The sequence below is a fragment of the Orbicella franksi genome, chromosome 8 (assembly GCF_964199315.1).
Source record: "Orbicella franksi chromosome 8, jaOrbFran1.1, whole genome shotgun sequence".
Classification (NCBI taxonomy): domain Eukaryota; kingdom Metazoa; phylum Cnidaria; class Anthozoa; order Scleractinia; family Merulinidae; genus Orbicella; species Orbicella franksi.
In genome coordinates this window covers 28,438,126-28,459,851 of record NC_138152.1, presented here as the reverse complement: position 1 = coordinate 28,459,851, position 21,726 = coordinate 28,438,126, and the positions used below count along the sequence as shown (strand labels likewise).

Sequence of the window (21,726 nt, the reverse complement as noted above, 5' to 3'; positions counted from 1 at the left end):
CTTTGCAAAAACAATTATCAATGACCTTGAGCTGTTATTGACAAAACCATTTCTTACGTCTGCATGGGGCAAACGACACTACAATACTTTTAAAGCTTTTCAATCCCATAATAGGAATGAATAACACCAAAATACAAGCATATGTTAAGAACCCACAATTACATTAATCACAAGAAATTTTTCAGCGCATAATATCTGCATGTAAACTATCAATTCCCAGTATGAATCCTGCACTAGACACATGTTCGCATTGCGGACCTATCTTTTTAGACTTGTCTGGAGGCGATTATTTCGATTATTTCGTAGACTGCCAAGTTAAGGGCCGGCATTAACAGATCTCCTCTAACGTCCAGTTTTTCAATGGACATAAAATATTTATCTGTCTAAGGTAAGCAGCCGCAATAGGGAAAGGAAACTTGCGTTTTTTCATGATCTATGACGCAAATAAAGCTGATTAAAGCCAATTATCTCCCCTTAATATACAAAACCAAACTTTGGTGTTTTATTTCAAAATGCGCCGAGTTTGAACGGCGCACTGGCAAAATTGCAGATTCAAGAACAGCTAAATAAGCATAATTGTTTGGCTGAGGAAGCAGATTTTTCGTAGCCAGTCGAGGCCATTGTCGGTAAGAGCTGTAATCTGTATTCATTTGTCGTGCCGCCTTGGTTAACCATTATTTCTATTCTGTGAGTAAAAAAAAAAAGACGAAATGTTTGTATGTTTGTATGTGATGTGATATTGCCAACCCAACTGAAAACCGCCTTCGCGAGTTGGGTTCCCTCGTTAAACATTATTATTACTTTATTTTATCATATGATTTATGGATCCAAACTCAGTGACATCGTCTTACCATAGCATCAACGTCATAGTTAAAACATGATATTTAACTGTTCTCAGAACACTTTTGTTGCTAATAATTTTTATTGTCCTTCTTTCCTTCACTTACATCTTTTCCATTATAGATCGTTATGTGAAAAATTTTGCGCTATTCAAGTTAAAATGATGGTATCTCTCTTACTATCGTTGTTTCTCTTACAAGCTATGGTAAGTGCTTTTCGAAAATTTCTCTTCAACACTACATTAGCAGCTCGAAGATCTGAACTTTACCAAAAGGAAACAGGCTATTGTATGCCCAGGATTTTAACAGCAGAGTGCACGCCTTTTAAAACACTTAAAATGACCATATTTCGCTTCCTTGGACGTGTAACTTTTGAAACAAGGTTAGAAACAACACTGGATGTTGGCGATGTCAAAATAATGACAATTTCTTCCAGTAGCTCTTAAACTCATTATACTATAGGCTCACAGCTGTATTTGTTCCATCAATCGAGGTCTTTTCAAGATTTATGAGCAATTAAAGGAATGTAACTTCTGTTCTACACATTCCATGAACTTAATCGCTGTATTCTGTTTGTTGTAGATATCGCTCTCATTTCTCAAAGAGATGCTAAACAATGTCATCCATTACAAAGAATTGCTCAGTGTTTTTTCTTCAATAAAGTTTTCATTCTCTCTTTAATGAAGACAGCCGAAACTTATTTTAACGCTGATTTTTCTGCTCCCATATTTAGGCTCAATTCGTTGCGCCCCAAGCATTTTGTGTTCCTACAAAAGGAGGAGACCCGAGGCTAGTGGTTTCTGTATCGCTGGCTAATCAGTCTGAACCCATTGTGCAAGGGTATGGTGTAACATAGCATTACCTTCTTCGATTTCAATTTTTTTCGCATGAAGTCTTAAGTGGTAGTCGCAACTGAGCTATGACCCACAATAACAATAATGATCACAACAATCGAAATTCAATTCAAATGGGAACTACTTGAAAACGTTTTAAATTTTTAACTTAAACGATCTTTCTCTTTAATTACCGATATATTGCTGTAATTAATTAGTATTTTAGGTTTGCTGTAATTTTAAATTAAAGGCACTGTCTTTGAAAAGCCCCTTTGGGGAAAGTCATCAAAGGATGTATGCATGTATGTGTTATTACGCTTTCCACAAATGTCCCGATATTTTTTTGGATATTTAGAAGTCTTCGAGATATTTAGAAAATATGAAGATATTTCCGGAAAATCTAGAAATATTGAGACTGAATGTTTACAGCTTTCTTGGCTGAACTCTGCGTTTTCTTCGCTATTTTCTTTAAACAATTAATAGCGATATGGCAGAAACAATCCATTACATTGATCTCCCAATTGAAAAATATATTCCATAGCACTAAAAGCACTAAAGCTAAAGCAGCAATTTTCAAAAATGGCGGATGCTAGTAACATCCATGCACCTGAATCTTCTACTACTGCTGCAAGAAAATTTGGGAGATTTTTAAATATTTGACCTAACTTACCACCAAAATTGGTTTATTTTTAAAACAAAAATAAGACTGATATTTGGAGGGTTTTCCGAGGTATTTAGAAAAACGTTTTGGGGGAAGATGTACATGTACGTCGAAACATACGAAACGTCAAGTTAAATATAATTTCATTTTTGTTTTCTGGAAGGATATTTAGGCGATTTTACATGATATTTGTGGAATGGCCTAATGTATTTATAATATAGCCGATCACAACAAAAGAAAAAAGCAAGTCAGTCAAAGCCTGAAGAAAAAAAGGCTACTCGTGCGCGCCACACGAGAGACACCACACAACCCGTGCCAAGCGCGGGAAACACGCAAACGTCAAACGCGGAGAAACAAGCGGGGATAAAAGCGCCTTAACCGAGTGACGATCGATAGTTGTTCTTATTTAATGGAAAGAAACGATTTGTATTTGAATAAATGTATCTACAGCTGATGTCATAAGCAGCAAGATATAAATGATTCTGTTGTAAGTCAAACTATGCTCTTCTTTTCACAGTGGTTTGGCCACTCAGCACCTTTTCATAGCACACGGCCAAGATTCACAAGGAGTTGCTTCCAACCTGGAGGTAAAGTGGTCTTTTTCTGAACAGCTCGAGTTTGATTCGGCTCAAAACATAACTGGACCAGACTATACCAGCTTGATAAGTCAGGAGTCAACCTTGATCGTTAAGGTAAGATAATGATTGGTTAGAAAATAATTAAGCTTAATCTGTGCGGCGCTATGGAGTAAGTTTACCTATTTCACAAATTGTTCAAACAGAACTTTGAAGTGCAAACAAACTAGGGCCGGCTTTCCACAATTATCAGGATATCTTTTGGGATCTTTAGAAGAAAATTTAGGGGATATTTAGTAATATTTACTAGCTTTTTTTGCCATAGCCCTGTGTTTTCCTCACTATTTTCTTGAAACAATACTCAGTTATATGCCAGAAAGAATCCACTTCAGCAATTTCCCCCTGGAAAAATGTGTTTTTCCATATCGCTAAAAGCTCTAAATTAGCAACTTGCCTCCCCTACTCCTACCGACTACAAGAACGTTTTAAGCAAGTTTTGGCCTAAGTGACTCAAAATCGGCTTATCTTTAAAATAAAAACAAGAAACTATTGAGAACGTTTCTAGAGATATTTAGAAATTTTTTTTGTGATATTTAAAAAATGTTTTGAGAATTTCCGCAAAGCTATTTAGGTGATTTAACGTGATATTCGTGGAAAGGCTTAAAATCGACCAAAATAAACTTAAAATTACTCGGCTAAAGAAAAATCACAGACTGTTCTCCATGCATTTATAAATTTCAGTTTGATAAGTTGGAATCCTGCCAAAATATCACCCTCGCCATAAATCTCAAAGTTGACCATCAGAAGAGAACCTCGCCGGGAAAAACTTCACAAACGTCGACTTTTGTAGCTGTGGAATATTACTGGGAAGATGAAAGCCTGGATGGAGCAGCAAAAACAGAACGAACAAGGTCTTCCTTTGAGTTCTACGCACCAAGTAAGTTAATAATTTATGATGATGGAATATCCTGGTTTTCTTAACATCATGTGATTCGGGTTTTTTTTTTGCGAAGGCCACACAATAACACTTTCTAAAGGTACAGAATTACCAAGGAGGTATTAATAGGCCGAAGATGGACAAGGATGGCCAAGATTTGGGAAGATAAAGACGAATTACAGAACGAACAAATTTGCAAAATTTAGTCTAATTAAAGAATGAGTTATAACGTGACATCATTGCTGTATCTACTCTCTTGAATGGACTTAGCGTTGTTATATGTTTCCATAACAACATTGTTTGATGGCCATGCTGACGCAAATTTTAAAGTTCTTAGTTGAATTTCAGTGAAAATTTAGTAAGTTAATCCGGCCAAAATTTCTTATTTATCATTTTGTTTTTGTAGCATGCTCCCGTTTTCGCCCCTTGGGGATGAAAGATGGCAAAATCAAGGAAAGTCAGCTGTCGAGTTCCTCTTACATGAAGACTGAACGAAACAAAAGTGGGAACTGTCCTCACTTTTCAAGACCAGGCTCTGTTGGTGTGTTTATGGTTGAAGACGGAATGCTTCATTATGACCGCAACAACTTCCTGCAAGTGGATTTCCGCACAAAGACTAAAGTTGAAATGGTAATGAAACTTAAGTTACTTCTGTAACTGTCCCGGGGGGAGGGGGGGGGGGGAGAAATAGGGTATCGATCTCGGCCATTTTGGTCTCAAACAGGGTATCAAATTTTTGGCCTGGTCATAAATAGGGTAGGGAAAATCATAGATTTAGTCTTAAACTGAGGGTAAGGGTTTTGGGAATCGAGTCTCACATCACCACCTGATTTTTCTGGGAGTACCACCCCCCCCCCCCCCCGGGGGTGTAACTGTCAGTTTGTGCATCAAACCTAGACGCCCCAATATATTCCCGCAATATTTTATTTTGTGTTAACTTGATGTGCTTTTGTCCGACTGTCAAGTGTAAATATGCGTGTCGAGGTCTTTATTCTTGGCTATGAAAATATCTGATATTTGTTTGCGCTAACATTCAATTTTAGGTTTCTATCGAGGGATCAAATGGCAGTTACGTGACCTCGTTCTTGGTACATTCTAGTAATGACAACGTAATGTGGATGGTGTACAAGGACAAAACAAGCGGAAAACCAAAAGTAATCGTTAACTTTACTGAGTTTTCACACGCATTCTTTTTTCAACCAATTTTCCCCTGTCCGCCGAATTGATCAAAACAATTTCATAATTAGTTCGATTTGTGTAGTGTGATCGTCCGGGTGAGTGTAGTTCTGAAAAGAACTGTTGTTGGTGACTGACGTTTCGACAACCTGAGCGGAAGTCATCTTCAAAGTCAAGTGAGAACAACTTGACTAACAATAGACGGAACGAAACCGACCAATGACTGATGACAAACTCCACACGAGTCTTTCAGCCAATACGATCATGGCTAAACTGACCAATCACGTTCAACGGACCAGACTAAAAACATCATCGACTGACAAACACTATCCACTTGTCCCTCAAGATGACTTCCGCTCAGGTTGTCGAAACGTCAGTCACCAACAACAGTTCTTTTCAGAACTACCCCGACACCCGGACGATCACACTATACGAACTACTGATACTCCTGGGTTCAAACCATTTACTAAATTTCATAATTATTCCTGGTTCGTTTGGTGTCGTTTTTTCTCCATATAAAATTGTACGCTTTAACTTACATCTTTGAATTTGTCGCCATTGTATAATAATTTATCTTTTTTCGACGCAACCCCACAGCGTTAAAATTGAAAACAAATAAAAGTTCACTCCGTGTTTTACACTCAGGCCACATAAAACCCCAGACATTTTGGGACAAGTTCCAATGAATCACCGTGGCACGAATGCTTTTCCCCTCTGGAAACAAAATATTATGTAGTTGGCTTTTAAAAATTCTCAACACCATATCTCTTAGGAATTTACATGTACAGCTAACAGCAAATTTCCGCCGGTGAAAGTATCCGTCATCAGTCCTCCAATCATCGGCCAGTATTTACGCATTAATCCGCGCTCTTGGAAGACACGCTTGTCGATGGCAATTGAATTCTATGGATGTTATCTTGTGGATAACAGAAATGGTGAGCGACTTATACTTTATACCTGAATTGTTGAAGGTTTTCCGCATAGAATAGAAAAATATGCGACTTATTTTTCACCTAGGAATGTGCCATAAGAACTCACCAAAATTGCTTTACTACTTCATGGAAAAAATGTTACTTTAAAGGATGAAGAAATGTTCACAACAAGACCCAATATTGGGGCAATTTCTTTTGCAGACTTGGTCAAGTATTTGGCGTTTTATTAAATTTAATAGAGATGACTGACTCCATATGAAAATAAGCCTTCAGTTGAAAGGAGCCGGCTCGGAGTGTAATTGTTATTAAATCAGTTACTTTCAAGAGCCTGATTATTTCACGTTTTATCACGTTTTTTTTTCCTTAATACAGTTCCTCGCCCCCTTGGAATGGAGTCTGGTGCCATCAAAGATTCGCAGATAAATACATCGAGTGAAACAGAGAACGGGACTCGGGATCAGTCCCGTCTCAACTCGGGACCAGAAAAAGCATGGTGTGTTCAGGAGTCGGATAGTGTTAGGACATTAACTATCAATCTCACAAAACCGTACTACATTACTCAGGTAAGAGTTTCGACAGAAAAAGAACAACCCCTCTGGGAAAATAATGTAGAGTAAAAGGCAACGTACTAAATACGCTTAGAAAAAGGGGTGGGTGAGGAAGGGGGGGGGGGAAGTGGTGGGTGAAAATGTGACTTGTGATGTGTGATTGAACCGTATTCTACAGGATGAACAATACTTTTTGCTACTCTCGGGCTACAAGTAAGAATTCGGCACCAGATCAAGTAGGTCCAAATGCATGTGGCGATTGTAGTGCTTGCTTATTAGAATAGGGGATCCATAAAAGAGGAGCCGTTTATGATTAAATCTAATGGGATCATTTGAGGATTAAAGAGGCTTAGCCAGCAGAGGGTTTCACCCTCAGCTATTTTACCTAGACACGTTGATTAAGTTTGTTGTTGTTGTAGTTTGCTGTTGAAGCGTTACCCAAAGTTCAATATTCAGCTTTTAACATTTTGTGTTTAATAGATCTCAATGCAGGGAAAACTGTGTCACCCAGAAAATGAATGCGAGCCTCCCCCTGAATTTGTCTTCCTAGCATTTGATGGGAAAATCGTTCAAGAGCATGGAAAAAAAAAGGTATCTGAGAATGATATCTCAGACATTTTTTTTTTTATACCTTAGACCTTAGAGTAGTCTTTAATGTTTGCCACCTTGGCAAACATTACGCTCAATACCCAATTACTGTGCGTCCAAAGTTATGATGCTAATTATGCATGCTTGTAAAAAGGTTGTTCATTAAATTGAAACGGCTTTTTCAATTTTGGTTTTGTAGCGTTTCCAAGGAAACCAGGTAGACCACGTGATTACGCACACCTTGATCGTACCCAAGAAGGCTTCGACAGTGACCTTTGACCTCAGTGGCACGCAAGGAAGAAGATGCATGCGCGTGGAGGTGTATGGGAAGCCAGTCAAAGAAGAAGGTAGACAGTACTTTGTGAAATCTAGCAATAAGCTTTGTGTCCAGTTTTCGATAATATCTATCCCCGTGGTAGGTCATTGGTGATTCAGAGGGGGTGGGGGTCTCAAAAGCCAAAATTTTTAAGGGGAGGTGTGTGAAGCTGAATTAGAGATTTCGGAGGAGTGATAGTGTTCAAACCAAAAACTGTCCAGGAGCTTGAGGTATGCACAGTTTCTGTAACAATACAATTATCAACCAGAAACTACTAAAATGTGTTAAACCAGTGGGTGAGAGGAAGGAAAAAAGAAGGGGTGGGGGTGGGGGTGGGGATAGGTATTTCTATGTATAAGCTATATGAATAAATGTGCCGCGCAGGAGAGTATGGCTTTTAAGCTTTTTTCCAGAAAGATAGAGGACTTAAGACTTTGCTTAAACTGATGGTGCTGTAATGACATAATCAGCAACTTTTTACATGAGCTTTTGCTTTCACCTTTCAGAATTCCCAGCAGTAGTAAAGCGTGGCTTTCTCTGTGCACATGACGACAATGAGGAGCCGATTGTGTTTCTGTGTTTTGGAGAATACAGTGAAGACGACGTGTAAGTGTTCATGTAAACATCTTTAAAAAGATATTCTCTTGTTTCAAGTAAAACCAAAGTAATCATTCCGGCCAATCACAAAGGACACAGGTAATCCAGTGAACCAATCAAAACTCGAAGCATGTTGCTGACGAAAACGAGCGCACGTGAGTCACGATTAGCTTCGTATTATTTCTGATTGGATGAAAAAGTGGCGCGAGTTTTTCAAGCCAATAGGAAAGCGAGGTAATACAAAACCAATTACTTTTCGACACTCAAGTGATAAGAGCTTTATAACTTTTTTTAAAACTTTTCCACACTCAAGTGATAAGCGCTTTATAACCTTTTTAAACTTTTACAAAGGTCTTGCAAATTTTCGCTTCAAACACCTACATTCTTCGAAGCCATGAAAAGTAGAATCTTGGTGTGCAACATTGGAAAGGGCACTTTTAATTATTACGTGATTGTGACTGATTGTAGATTACTACAGTTGCCCTTCGTTCTAATCTTAACAGGTTTCCAAGAAGCACATGTTTGGGGACCCAAAATGAAGGAAAATCTCACTTTGGTAAGATTACAACTAAAAGTGATCTCTAAACTTGTGCAGTTACGAAACCAAGAGTCATCAAAATAAAATTTCTCTATGGCAAGGAGATAAATACTATATCACACTGGTCTTAGGAATTTAGGGAATTATCACCCTTGGCTAATGCTGTTGATCAAAATTTTCTTGATTAAGATCGATCAGACTTCTCTTCGGAAAATTAATTTATACTCCATCGCAAAGGTCAAGAGAATGTGCTAAACGATCACCACTGAAAAATTGTTCTAACAATTTTCCGAACTGTTTTTGCAGTAAATATATAAAGGCAATTAAGGAGAAAATGTATGTTGATGACGAGGCTTTAAGGTTTGAAAAAGCAGTTTTAATTAGAATTCAAACCGTAACAAGTGCGCATACCAGTGGAACTTGATACAATGTTTTCTTTAATTTCGTCTAAGCTCTTGATCCAACCTTATTTACAATTCTGGCGTTTGATCCTGAAAATAAACGTCTATACGGTGTCAGCAAACGCCACCGTCTGTACATGGAAAGTGATGACGTATATGGCCGGCAGTGGCACGTGATATTGCCAGTTAAGTGGGGGAACATACGGGACAAGCCGGGAATGCAGTTTATTAGAGAAGTTCCGTTTGTGCCAGAAACTCGATTTACTCGGCTTCCAGCTTCAGAAGTGACGGATACTGACGTCAAACGCAATACATGGGGAGGTCAGTCGCTAATACGGATAATTACAGGGATATATTTATGAATACTTCCATTGTGCAACTATGTCCCGTGGTACAAAATTGATTGCGGACAACATATATAACCCGTCTGATTTGATAGCTGTTACCTGATTCCACAGAGAAGTAAAAAACAAACAAACAAACAAACGAAGTCACTTTTCCGGGTTCTGCTATTTATTCAAGTCATAGTAAAAGAAAATTAATTCCTAAACCGATCAACTTGCATTTATTTTACTCGCAATTCCACATCGATTTTCATTGGAGCGGTATTCTTTTACCGCAGTGAGCGTGTTCTGGAAGTTGACAAAGGCTAGGAAAACAAATAATTTGTTTATTATATAATAATTATGTTCTATAATTAATGATGACGTAATTATCATAAATGAGAGGGAGAACCCATTCAAGAGCAACTTTTCTTCAACAGCGCGCACAAATGACGCTTGTGGTCCAATAACGCCAGGCACGAGCGTACACTGAGCAATAGGTATTAAAATAGGAGTTACTGATAATCAATCAGACTCGAGAGCCTTGTTACAGTTATAATCATTATCCCCACAGGGTCTTCTCTGGGTCTTCACATCTCTCCTCGTGCTGTAAACAAATGGCTGTTGGTTGGTTTGTGGAGGAATCACGGTGAGTAAAGATGCTAATCTTGTACCTAGTTGTCACTCATCTGACGTCTGACACTGAAAAAATGAGCCTTCCACTCGGCCGTAGGTGATCTGGGTTCCATGAAAAAAATACTATTTAATGTAAAACAATTATATATCAAGTGGTTGGGTTAAAAAAGCGTGCTATAATTTCAGTGTCGAGGAAAAGGTTGTTTCGAGGTGTTTCGAGGTTTCCTTGATTGGAAACAGAAGCAACCTTTTTCTTCCTGAGTGGTCTGAATTTTGCAATGTGAATCAATGAAATGTAGCGCTCACGGATTAGTTCTGGCAAATAATTTTTTTAAGCGTTCCATAAAAAACTTACCCTGGGTGCCAGAGGTTTTTCTTGCGCGGTTTCCGGTGTCGGTCATGTCTCTATTGTGACCCGCGCGAAAAACCCCTGGAACAGAGCGCGATTTCTTTGATAGCGCCGAGCCAATGACAAGGCAGTTTAAATCTATCTTTTCCAGAACCTGGACTAGAAAGCTGATAGGCTCCTAACGACCTCCAAAGAATTTTCTAATCTAACAGATACGGTAATTGGTTTCTAAGAATAGAGAACATGAGCATGTGAAATGTCGCGAGTAAAGGTTGGTTTTCACTTGCACATAAGCACAAACATAAACATAAGCAAAAGCACTCGCAGAAGCAAGTGAGAACACCCACGACATAAACATAAGCATAAGCACAAGAAGAACGAACATGGTTCGTTCTTCTTATGCTTATGTCGCAGTGCGAACGGGAGTGAAATAAGCATAAGTACAAGCTTAAGGCGGTCAACCAATCATCGCTCACTTTGACCCATACCTCCTCGAGAAACTAACCACAAGCAAAATGGCGGATTCCAGTCGATTTGACACCTCAGTAAATGCCGAGCTGTCAGTAGATGAACATCTCTCCAAGGCGGTGAGACAATACCCGGTTTTGTATGAAAAAACAAGTAAAGATTTTCAAGACCGCAACAAAATGGAGCTAGCATGGCTAGACGTCGCACGGAAGACTGGTTTTCCCTCAGGTAATTATTGTTATCTGACATCATTTATAGGCTTTCGTTTACAAATGTAAGCTTAACAAGGTTTACCTCATGAAGCTTTTTCATGGAATTCATAGTCCCCGCGTCCACTTTATTTTGATTTTAACGTAACACAAAACAACGCAAAGAGAAAGATTTCATCCTCATCCGCCATCTTGATTGTAGTTTAGGAAAGCTGGTATCGAGGAATTTTGTTAATACTGCGCCTGCGTGTGCTCTTGTGCTTATGTTCTGGTGTTCTCACTTGTTTCGTAATTTCTTATGCTTGTGCTTATGCCCTAGTGAAAACCAGCCTTAATGTGTTGCCTAGTTCCTAGGCCTCAATATTTCGCCGCGGTCAATCATTTCGGGTCACGTGGTCTGGGGCGAAAAGTGTGGCTTAGACAAACACCCGCAAATTGAGACAATTTGTCTCAATTTATGAGCCGATTTCGTGCCGCGGAAGGACAGTGACTGCTAGAGAAAAGCAATTTAAACTCTTCGCTTTAGTTTTAATCTTAACTGGCCATGGTCAAGTCAAACGGCTCATTTGGATCCAAACGGATATTATCGAGTCAGAAACATCGCGCTTTCCAACCACAGGCAAATACTGACTACTCAAAATATTTAAGTTTCTATTACATGTAACTGTAGCCCTTGATCAAAGAAAACAAAAATATACCAAATTTCTTAAATTTCGGGTTCAAGAGTAAGCTAGAGTAGCTTTCGAAGTTAATTATTTAACAAAAGTTTGACCGCTATGTATTAAACAAGAATTCGCTCGCAGCGCTGTCTTGTAACCAACAAGTTTTGAGGTAAGGAATTACCTTGCGAAATTAAACTTAACCTTGCATGTAATTTCTATACGAACCACTTAGCCACAGGCTTATTTACTAAACAATGACGTACTACAGCAACCTGTTCTGGAATTCTCATTAATATACATGTAAGGAGATGAAAAACAACAAGGCAAGTCGTCCTGGCCTTGGACTTTGCACTCAGATCACAAGGCAGGGGCACAATTATTATTTCATCATGACAAGCGCTACTAGAGCTGAACTCCTTGAAACACAGATATTTCAACAGATTTGTAAAGTCGAATTCGCAGAGGAGCGAAATATTTTTCTAGGTTTCGGTTGAAAAGAATCGGAACTATTAAAACATCCTGCAGTTGAGCAGAATTTATCGATCACAACCTGTTAGCTTTCGAAACTTGATAAAATTGGTCGTTTAGGCTTCCAGTTGAGGTGCATGCCAAATAAAAACGTTTGTATGACAAGCATAATAATAGTTCTAACCATAAATTCTAAGCAAGTTGCTCTTCTGTACCAAACTGCAGCAAACTTGCCAGAAGATACAGTTTCTGATCCCATTCCTGCGAGTTGCAACAATTAGCATCTTCACCGACTGAGAGCTACTGAGTTATTTGGTGAGAATGATAGAAGTTGTCCGGATAGCAAAGTCGATCAAGTAAATGAGCCCCTTGGGTTTCCTGCTGTACATAAAAGTTTACGAAAGACGACGACTATGAATCCCTGAAGTTCAGCCAAAATCAACAACAAGCATCCAAACGCATGCGCATTCTGTTATTGTCTAGGCGTCAGTCTAGGCTACTCCGGGTATTCTTCTGCCATACGTCACTGAAATCAATCTGACCGAAATTTAATAGAATGTCTCTATTCAAATAAAAATAGTCCATTAAAAATTGCGGGCAGCGCTTATTTAAACATTTCTTCACAAGATTTAGCACTTGCAACTCCCGTCTAAGCCCCAGCGTATCATATTTAAGGTGTGCTAGCGCATTATCACTGCTGTCGCGGTTTGCATGAAAATCCTTGCCGCGCGTCTTTGTAACTTCTCTATATTATCAGCATTCGTACGTCCACAAAAGTTCCAAACGGTATCGCAGTAATCAATAACAGGAGGAATAAATGATTTGTAAATCATAGTAGCAGTGTACATACTAATGCTCCTCCTGGTGCTGCCAAGAATTCCTATTCTCTTACTAATGCACGTTCCATGAAAGCGACTCATCCAAAATTTCTCCTAAGTACTTATACTCAGCAACCCGTGTTAGCTCCTTGCCATCGATATTTACAAAACAATCAGCAGTTGCTAACCTAGAACCAGTGCCAATTAAAACACATTCTGTTCTGCCCTGGTGAATAACAAGACTATTGTCTACGAGCCAGACATTAACCTTGGCGAGTTCACTGGTAAGAGTACTACTGAATTCTTGGGCATTACTAGCGGTGAAATACATAGCTGTATCGTCAGCGTACATCAGAATCTGACATCGTTTCAGAACTATAGGCAGATCGTTGACGAACAGGACAAAGAGTAAAGGACCCAGAATTGACCCTTGTGGGACACCGACGTAATAGGACATGGTGCAGAGATTTCCTTACCAAAACTCACGAGTTGTTTACGGTCTGTCAGGCAGTTTCGGAACCAGTCTAACTCAATGTCCTTAAGTCCATATGACATCTAGTTTGCTAATGAGTATTTCGTGATCAACGGGGTCAAATGCCTTTCGCAAGTCAATAAATACTGCCCCAGTGAGCAATCCATGGTGCATGCCACGCCAGATGCAGTCTGAAAAGGTAACAGCGGTAATTTAAAATTTGGTATTAATCGATTATCCTTTTGATCAGCCCTTCTTTTTTCAAAAGCAACACTACCGAGAGCCTGCTTAAGGCGTACAGCGGCTGAAGCGAAAATTTATTGAAACCATTAGCAATTTTCTTTCCATCACTGCAAAGCTCGCCATCAATATGGATATTTTTGAAACCGGCAGAGCTCTTTTCCCCGGGAATGATCTTCATTGTTCTCCAGAAAGCTTTGGTGTCATCTTTATGGTTATCAATTAATTTCTTGTTGTATGTTTGCTTCGGCTTCTTTACTGAGTTCGTCACATGATTTCGCATTGCTTTATAAGCAAACCAGTCTTCGTCACGGGATGATTTCAGTGCTTTTTTTTAAAAAGTAGTTACGCTGACGAACCTACAGTACAAACTATTTTCAACGACTGACTCTGGCAAACTGGTACACTAACCTAGAACAAACGCCTTTTAACAGATGTCAACAACTACCGGCGCCTTACAAACGACTTATCCACGACGGAAACGAAACGTATTAAACCGACAAACGGACTTCTAACAGACCGACTTAATTTGACTAACAATAGAAGGACCAAAAACCGACCGATTTGACTAACAATAGATGGATTGAAACCGACCGATGACTGATGACAAACTTTACACGAGTCTTTCAGTCAATACCATCATGGCTAAACTGACCAATCACGTTTAACGGACCAGACTTATAACAACATCGAATGACAAACACTATTCACCTGACTCTGAAGATGACTTCCGCTCAGGTTGTCGAAACGTCAGTCACCAACAACAATTCTTTTCAGAACTACCCTCGCCCAGACCGTATCACACTATGTGAACTACTGATACTCCTGGCATTACTGACTGACTGACTGACTTACTGACTTACTGACTTACTGACTAACTGACCTACTAACCTACTGACTGACTGACTTACTGACTTACTGACTGACTGACTGACCTACTGACTTCCTTCCTTTATTCCTTCCTCCCTCCCTCTCTCCCATCCTTCCTTACTTACTTCCTTACATGCTAACTCACTCACTCACTCACTCACTCACTCACTCACTCACTCACTCACTCACTCACTCACTCACGCACACACTCACTCACTCACTCACTCACTCACTCACTCACTCACGCACACACTCACTCACTTTCTGACTTACATACCAACTCAGTTAGTTACTTATTAAGTTGCATTTGTAAAGACGTGACTATTATTTTTTTTCACCCTGTTCAGATATTAGCCCTTGTCACAGCAGTCCTTGTCTAAACGGAGGAACTTGCAATGTAGACAGCGATGGATATAGCTGTGACTGTTTGCCATTTCATTATGGTCGCCACTGTGACGGTGAGCTTAAAACCAGACATTGTACCTTGACCTGAGCATGTGTTAATTCGGACGTGTGACATATTACTATATGGCGAGCTCCGTGAGCTGGCCAGATGAACAGAATTCTGCGCTGTGATTGGCTACCTGGGCGGCAAGATGGCGCTCTATTGCCCGCTCGGGATTACCCGCGCGCTGTGTCCTGCAAGAAAATAGTGTTCTTTTTCCCTATAATAAATCCTTTATTGACCAAGTTTGTTTGGTCAAGATGGCTGGATATTGGCCAATATCCAGCATCTTACCCTCACGCATGGTCAATAACCTATATATATTCAGGATACTTTCTTAGGGACTGAACGTAAAAGATACCCTTACTGATCGAGTAGAAAATTTAAATGTCACTTGTGATATTGATTCTCTTTGATAAAAACTATTCCTGTTTTTCCAGAACCTTTAGATATGTTCTCATTAGATTAAGTTGAATTATTTTTTTCATTTACCACAGCTAGTTTATGGGCTTCAAAAATATTGAACAAGAACATCAGCCACTTGACCAATTTAAGTAAGTGGTTAAATCCCGTCAGGCAAAGTAAGTCTCTTTGGAAGCGTTGCTGGCTTGCATCAGTGGATGGCTGGGCTAGCACTACTTTTCATTCATTATGCGACAACAAAGGACCAACAGTGACAATTATCCGTGTAGGGAAGTACATCTTTGGGGGATATACGGGTGCATCGTGGGGTGAGTAGCATTCAATTTAATTCAGATTTAGATTCCCTCTCTAATTATGATTTATTAGCTCTCCGAGCCCATCACCTCGCATCTTCTTAATCGGTAATTCAAAAAAAATTCAAGTATTATAAGATGAACTTAATTGCCCTCATTTGCATTTAAGTGTGGACACGTCACAAGCGAAAGCTTGATATAAATTGATATCAAACGTACATGATTCGCCATCAATCGTCGAACGTTTGGCAGACCATGCAAGTTACGCGATCATTCCGGCGGGAAGTCAGTCCTTTAAACCAGACGAAGTGGAAGTCTTCTATGAAACAAACTACAAATAAAAAGTTTTAACATCTGCAGCAGGAGCGTAACCAGCTTTTGAAGAGTTGTAAGCCTAGCATGGGGCTCGCATCCAGAAATATGTAAAAACGCAGCTTGTTGACTTGAAGTATTTTGTACAGACATGTATCTCGGCTCTCATGGAAATCGAAAGTGTGGCAACTCTTGCTTTCTCAAAGGGTATCGAGCCACGTGAAAATAAGTTAAGTTGAGGCAGGAGCCATAATCGAGGACGGAGACCGTAAATCTTGGGATCCGCGCGCGCCTATGATATGGGACAATTTTTCTATTTTTAGAACAAATGGCGCATCCTGACGTCATATATCCGCGCGGATCCACGCACGTGTCTGGGGCTCTCGCGTGAATGTTGTCATGTTGAGTGATTAAATGGTGAGAGCTGCGAGATTCTCATGCAGATTTTTCACAGCGATGGCAGGGAATAAGGAAGGGAATAAGAACCAGGACTCTTATATGTAGTTTTATGCTCTAAGCTAATGGAAAAGGTGACTTGTTTTTCGCGCTGTGAATGAATAATATCTGCTCGCGCTAGTTGTACGCGTAAGTTTTTGCGTTTGTTCTGTGAAGAAAAGTTATGTAAGAAAATTCTTTACTCTGGTATCGAGTTGATTTATGAGTTTCCCAAAAAATGCTTAATCATAATCCAACCCTGTTTTAGATAGTTTCTTATGGTTTCTGTTTCTTTGGTGAGTTTGCAAAAGTTTTTGAAAGGAAAGTCTGACACGTACATTCAGTAGCTCATTTGCATAGTGCAGCGCGTGCTCTTTCAAGTCCGAGTCGGTGTTTTCAATTGTCAACAAACCTTGACAAAGATTTATTTCGAGGTCTTTTGTGCTGAGTTGCTGCAGCAATTTTCACCAAAGCCAAAAGGCTACTAATATCATGTGTGTTTCTTTAACATAGTGAAATTTTACACGGCAAAAATAAAACAAACAAGGAGTTTTGATAACTCAACCAAAAAAAATCAAAATCGTTATTCGAGTTGATTAAAGAAAGCGTCATCGTAATTTTGCTGATTATTTCTGCTGTATTCACATATTTTCAGCTAAGCTTTTAATATGTTCTCAAACATTTATCAACCTTAAACATATTTAAAAACTAGAGATATTATATGAGTTCGATGTACGTTTTCACAAAAGTGGGGAAGTCCAATTTGTCATGTTTTACTAACTGTACAAAACACGCATCGGCGGGCGCTCTTATTCATCGACAACAGACAATTTATTGGATTTTTACACAAACAAAACTGAGCAGCATCTACCGACATAAACTTTATTGTCGCTTATTGGGCCTTGATGAAACATCAAGCGTTGCTTACAATTCAGGCGAAACTCAAACTTGGAATTATTTTTTTTGGTTTACTTTTCGGTCGAGATAGACTCTGGCGAAATCCTCGCAAGCCTGTGGCAAGAGGAGGAAAACTTTGAAGTCCTGAAACGCTGCTATATCCAAATATACCCAACTAGTTTTCTGCTGTGTTTTGGAAAAGCTGTTAATCTTCAACATATGTGAAACTTAGAGTGGAGTAATGTACAGCTCATGTAAAAGAAGCGTCCGTCGGAACACAACTTGGTCAGCGATATATATCTAAGCTTAAAGCGGAACATACCTAAATTCGACACTGTCTCACTTCACTCAAACTGGAGCACCTTACGACGAAGATACTTAAGCAAAATTCCAACAGACGTAAACGCGTTGAGTTGTGGGCCAAAAACATGAAAAATTTCGGGAATTTCGGACGCCATTTCCCCCGCGCGACATCCGCAAAAATCCTTGCAGCATGTACGCGCGTGTGCTGCAGGCGATGGCGCAATTTGTTCTAAAAATAGAATTATTGTCCCATATCATGGGGACAACCCCAATGCTAGAAATGGCGCGCGCTTACGGTCTCCGTCCCCGATTATGGCTCCTGGTTGAGGTTATATTTTTCTATACATAGCAGCTCTTTAATCAATTAAACTGAAGGCATGTATATTCCATGCAGCCGTAGGACACAACGATGTGAAAGTAGAAAATAGTAAAGTTGAGACTGAAAAGAAGAGATTATACCTTTCTATGGACACTCGTTACCTTCATGGAGCCAGAATTTGTACTTTGTATATGTGCGCAATAGAGCTTCATGAAATAAAGCGTCGAAGGGAATTAAATGAACCAGTCTTCAAAAGAATAAAACTCGACGAAGGAAAGTTTTTTCAGGACAGAGTAGAGGATCTGGATGAAGTTAAATCGAATGCATGACTAGGTTTGATCTAAACAAATCTTAACTCACGAACGCACAGGGTATGGGTACCATACTACTTCAACCTCTATATTCAGAGCGGAAAAACGTACTGCACAGCTTTCTGCGCATCCCTAACCCCACTTGCGGGCTCAGGTAATAACGCGGGCTGCAATTGTGGAAAGACCAGTGGACTGATAGTAAGGGACGGACTACTGGAGAAGTGAAGGGGGCGCAATTTTGGCTCGCATGAATCTTTTTCTCCAGTTGACAGTTCAAGATATTTTTTTTCAATTGTAACCCTTTACACGCATTTTTTAAAATCTGCTTCTTACCATATTTGCTTGCCTATGGCGCGCGTTTGCTCTGGGCCTCTATGCGGTGATCTTCCCTCGCTTGGTGGGACGGTCCAGAGGAAGCGACTCCAAAATGTTGACGTTGACGCCTGCACCTAGGTCTTGAGGGATTCTTTGCAACTGAGCGCTTGCTGTGACTCAGTTCTCCATAAAGCAGCCGTTTGGGCAGTCGACTGTCTGGCATTCAGACAACATGGCCAGCCCATTTCGCTCGTGCTTTCTGTAAGAGGTTGTGTGCACAGGATGCTGCTCCGTTACAGGACCTCCGTGTCCAGAATTTTATCCACCCTCCTTATGTGGAGGAGTCTACGGAGATAGCTCAAGGGAAAGTTGTTAAGCTGTTTGGCGTGTATTTTGAATTAATGAATGTGCACCTCACAAGTTTGGTGCAAAGGGTTAATGCAACAGCTTTTCCAAAATGTACAGACAGTGGGAGAGGAGGAAGCCATTAGAAATCATTTTGGTATTTGATGTTTACTATTAATTTTTGGATACTTATTTATTGTACAACTTTTGTAAATGTTTTATAATAAATACCGAGCAATCAAAGAAAGGGAATTTGGGTGAGTTATGTTGCTTTTATCTTGAGAAATAATTACGATATATATAAAGTTGTGAATAGTTGATAAAGGTATGAGACTCAAAATAAACACAGTGGCTTTATATAAATGGGATCCAGTGACAGAACACTGGAAAATTTGTCAATATTTTAAACATCTTGATTGAGTCATAATTAGACTGGTTTGATACCAAAATGCGACCCTTCTTCTGCATGAATTTATTTTCTTGCCATTTTGCCTTGCTCGAATCTTTTTTTTCCCTCCATTTCCTTCCCCACCAACTCGCACATGCTTACATACATAATTACGCTTATTACGGTTTTCCGCTCTGACACCTCTATATATATATCGTGGGGAAGGGGGAAGCAGCGCGAGAACAAAAAAGAAAAAACAAAAAAACAAAAACACAAAAAAAGAGAGAGAGAGGGGGTGTATTGTCTAGCCACAACGAGAAAATCAATAAGAGCGTTGTTGATCTTCTCAAACTGTCTTGAAAGATTAAATTTGGCATTTACCGAAGATTTCTCTCACTTTCCCGAAACTTTTCACTAATGTGCAACTACCTATCCTTTTTTGTCAGCAACAGAAGTGTTTTCTCGAGGCAATGCAACGAGAATAATAGTTCTTTCCATAGTGTATTTCAGTCAAATTAGGTTACAGTTGTGGATATCGCTACGATTCAGCAGCCTTTCTCTTCTCATTGGTTAACAAGCCTGGTTGGCAGCCACTAAAGCTAGATCAAACAGGAAAGTATAGTTGTCATAAAAGCTATTCCATCTACAGCTGCTCTTCTTCTGGACCAACATTTGGACAAAACGATATTTACATTGTCACCAGCCCCGCATTAAGCACCAACTCACTCTCAAACCTTGGACACACCTACAGCCCGCCATCTGGCAACAGCCATGGATCCTTCTCACGATCATTCCTGGCTGGTAGTTACAAGTTCCGACCCGACGGAGTCGAAGTCTTTTATGAAACTACCTGAAGGAATCACGGAGCTTGGAGTCTTAGTTTTACACACCCTGTTCAGTAAAATTAAACCTTTGCAAGTATATAAGGGTATATACAAACTGTTGGTCAATTATAGAAGTGCAATATAATCGGAAAATTCCAATATCACCGATGATATGTCAATCAATAGGTTAGTACAAAATCGAGTAGTCACGTATCCTTACTCTAAGACAAACAGTTTACTTTGAGCCTACTGCAAGTCTCCCAACGGGCTTGCTTACCCCAGAATTGAAATTATTAAAAATTCTGGGGACATTTTACATACAAGCACCAGAGAACTTAAGATTAACCTGCAAGAAATAATGCCGAGCTACGAATAAAAGTAAAATTTTGTGAACAAATCAAATTAACGTAGTAATTCCACATTAAGAAACTGTGTTAAGTGTCAGTAAACATCATTAATGTTGTTTTCATCGTGTTTTTCAAATTAGGCCTCAGCAGTTGTTCAACTTACGACGATTCAGCAGCTTTTCTTTTCTCATTGGTTAACAAGCCTGGTTGGCAGCCACTAAAGCTAGATCAAACAGGACAGCAAAGTTCCCAGGGATACTCCATCTACACCTGCTCTAGCTACGGACCAACATTTGGAAACGGATACGATATTCACATTGTCGACAACGCTGCATCGAACACCAACTCATACTCAAACCTTGGGAACACCTACAGCCCGCCACCTGGCAACAGCTATGGATCCTCCTTCACACAATCATTCCTGGCGGGTAGTTACAACTTTCGACCTGACGAAGTCGAAGTCTTCTATGAAACTACCTGAAAAAACCACGGAGCTTGGATTCTTAGCTTTACACACCCTGTTTAGTAAAATTAAACCTTTGCAAATATATAAGGGTATATAGAAACTGTTGGTAAATTTTAGAAGTGCAATATAATCTGAAAATTCCAATATCACCGATGATGTCAATCAGTACGTTATTACAAAATCGAGTAGTCATGTATCCTTAGTCTAAGACAAGCAGTTTACTTTGAGCTTACTTCTTTGGTAATTGCCATTAAAGGATCGCTTTATGGCTCCGTGTTATAACGTTAGCCGAGCTAATGACTTCTGCAAGAAATTTTCCTTTAAGTCTTTCACGTCAGTCTCGAGAACGCGCCAATAGGAGTAATGTTTCTCATTAGAATTCCTTTCGTATGTTTTAATTAATACATATATTATTGTTTATGAAACAATCAGATGAAAATAGATAACACGTGTGAGTCCAGAGTAAATCCTACGCGCCCGGAATAAAAGAATTAATGTTCATTACTAAATACGAAATTTTCTCGATAAATGGGTTGACATCTTCAGTGAACTTTGGGTATCAGTCATTCTGCTTTCACAAATCATAGTCTGTAGTTGTTGAACTACATGTGGTTCAGTAAAAAATGAACAGGGCACTAGTTTATACTAACGCTATAACTTGTACATGCGCTCAAACGTGTAATTATCCCTTAAGAAGGAGAATCTTGTTACTGAGTTTCAATTGATTGAATTCCACGAACATCATACTAAGTTCCAAGTTACAGGAATCCATCTGGTTTTGATTTCTTATTTTATTCAAGTTAAGTGGATTTAGAAAAAGTAGATTGAGAATGTAATGATAGAGTAG

At 39.4% G+C, this 21,726-nt stretch overlaps 4 protein-coding genes across 4 annotated transcripts in view; 3 read left to right on the top strand and 1 right to left on the bottom strand.

Moving 5' to 3' along the window:
• LOC145496139 (uncharacterized) overlaps nt 1-21,726 on the bottom strand; it is a 41,832-nt gene that overhangs the window by 11,747 nt on the left and 8,359 nt on the right. The gene's annotated exons all lie outside the window — the stretch shown is intronic.
• Nucleotides 1,004-4,519, top strand: LOC145494329 (uncharacterized). The gene is made up of 5 exons (XM_081473771.1): nt 1,004-1,045; nt 1,573-1,679; nt 2,851-3,025; nt 3,650-3,845; nt 4,252-4,519. The coding sequence occupies exons 1-5, from the start codon at nt 1,004-1,006 to the stop codon at nt 4,500-4,502; spliced, it is 771 nt and encodes a 256-aa protein (XP_081329897.1). The 3' UTR covers nt 4,503-4,519.
• LOC145496115 (uncharacterized) lies at nt 4,516-20,532 on the top strand. The gene is made up of 12 exons (XM_081475749.1): nt 4,516-4,999; nt 5,794-5,956; nt 6,326-6,516; nt 6,982-7,092; nt 7,289-7,436; nt 7,912-8,011; nt 8,506-8,558; nt 8,993-9,262; nt 9,839-9,913; nt 14,804-14,914; nt 15,399-15,632; nt 19,762-20,532. The coding sequence occupies exons 1-12, from the start codon at nt 4,958-4,960 to the stop codon at nt 20,094-20,096; spliced, it is 1,833 nt and encodes a 610-aa protein (XP_081331875.1). The 5' UTR covers nt 4,516-4,957; the 3' UTR covers nt 20,097-20,532.
• Nucleotides 20,234-20,894, top strand: LOC145494328 (uncharacterized). Its single transcript, XM_081473770.1, has 2 exons — nt 20,234-20,252; nt 20,554-20,894. Exons 1-2 carry the CDS (start codon nt 20,234-20,236, stop codon nt 20,892-20,894), a joined length of 360 nt encoding a protein of 119 aa, XP_081329896.1.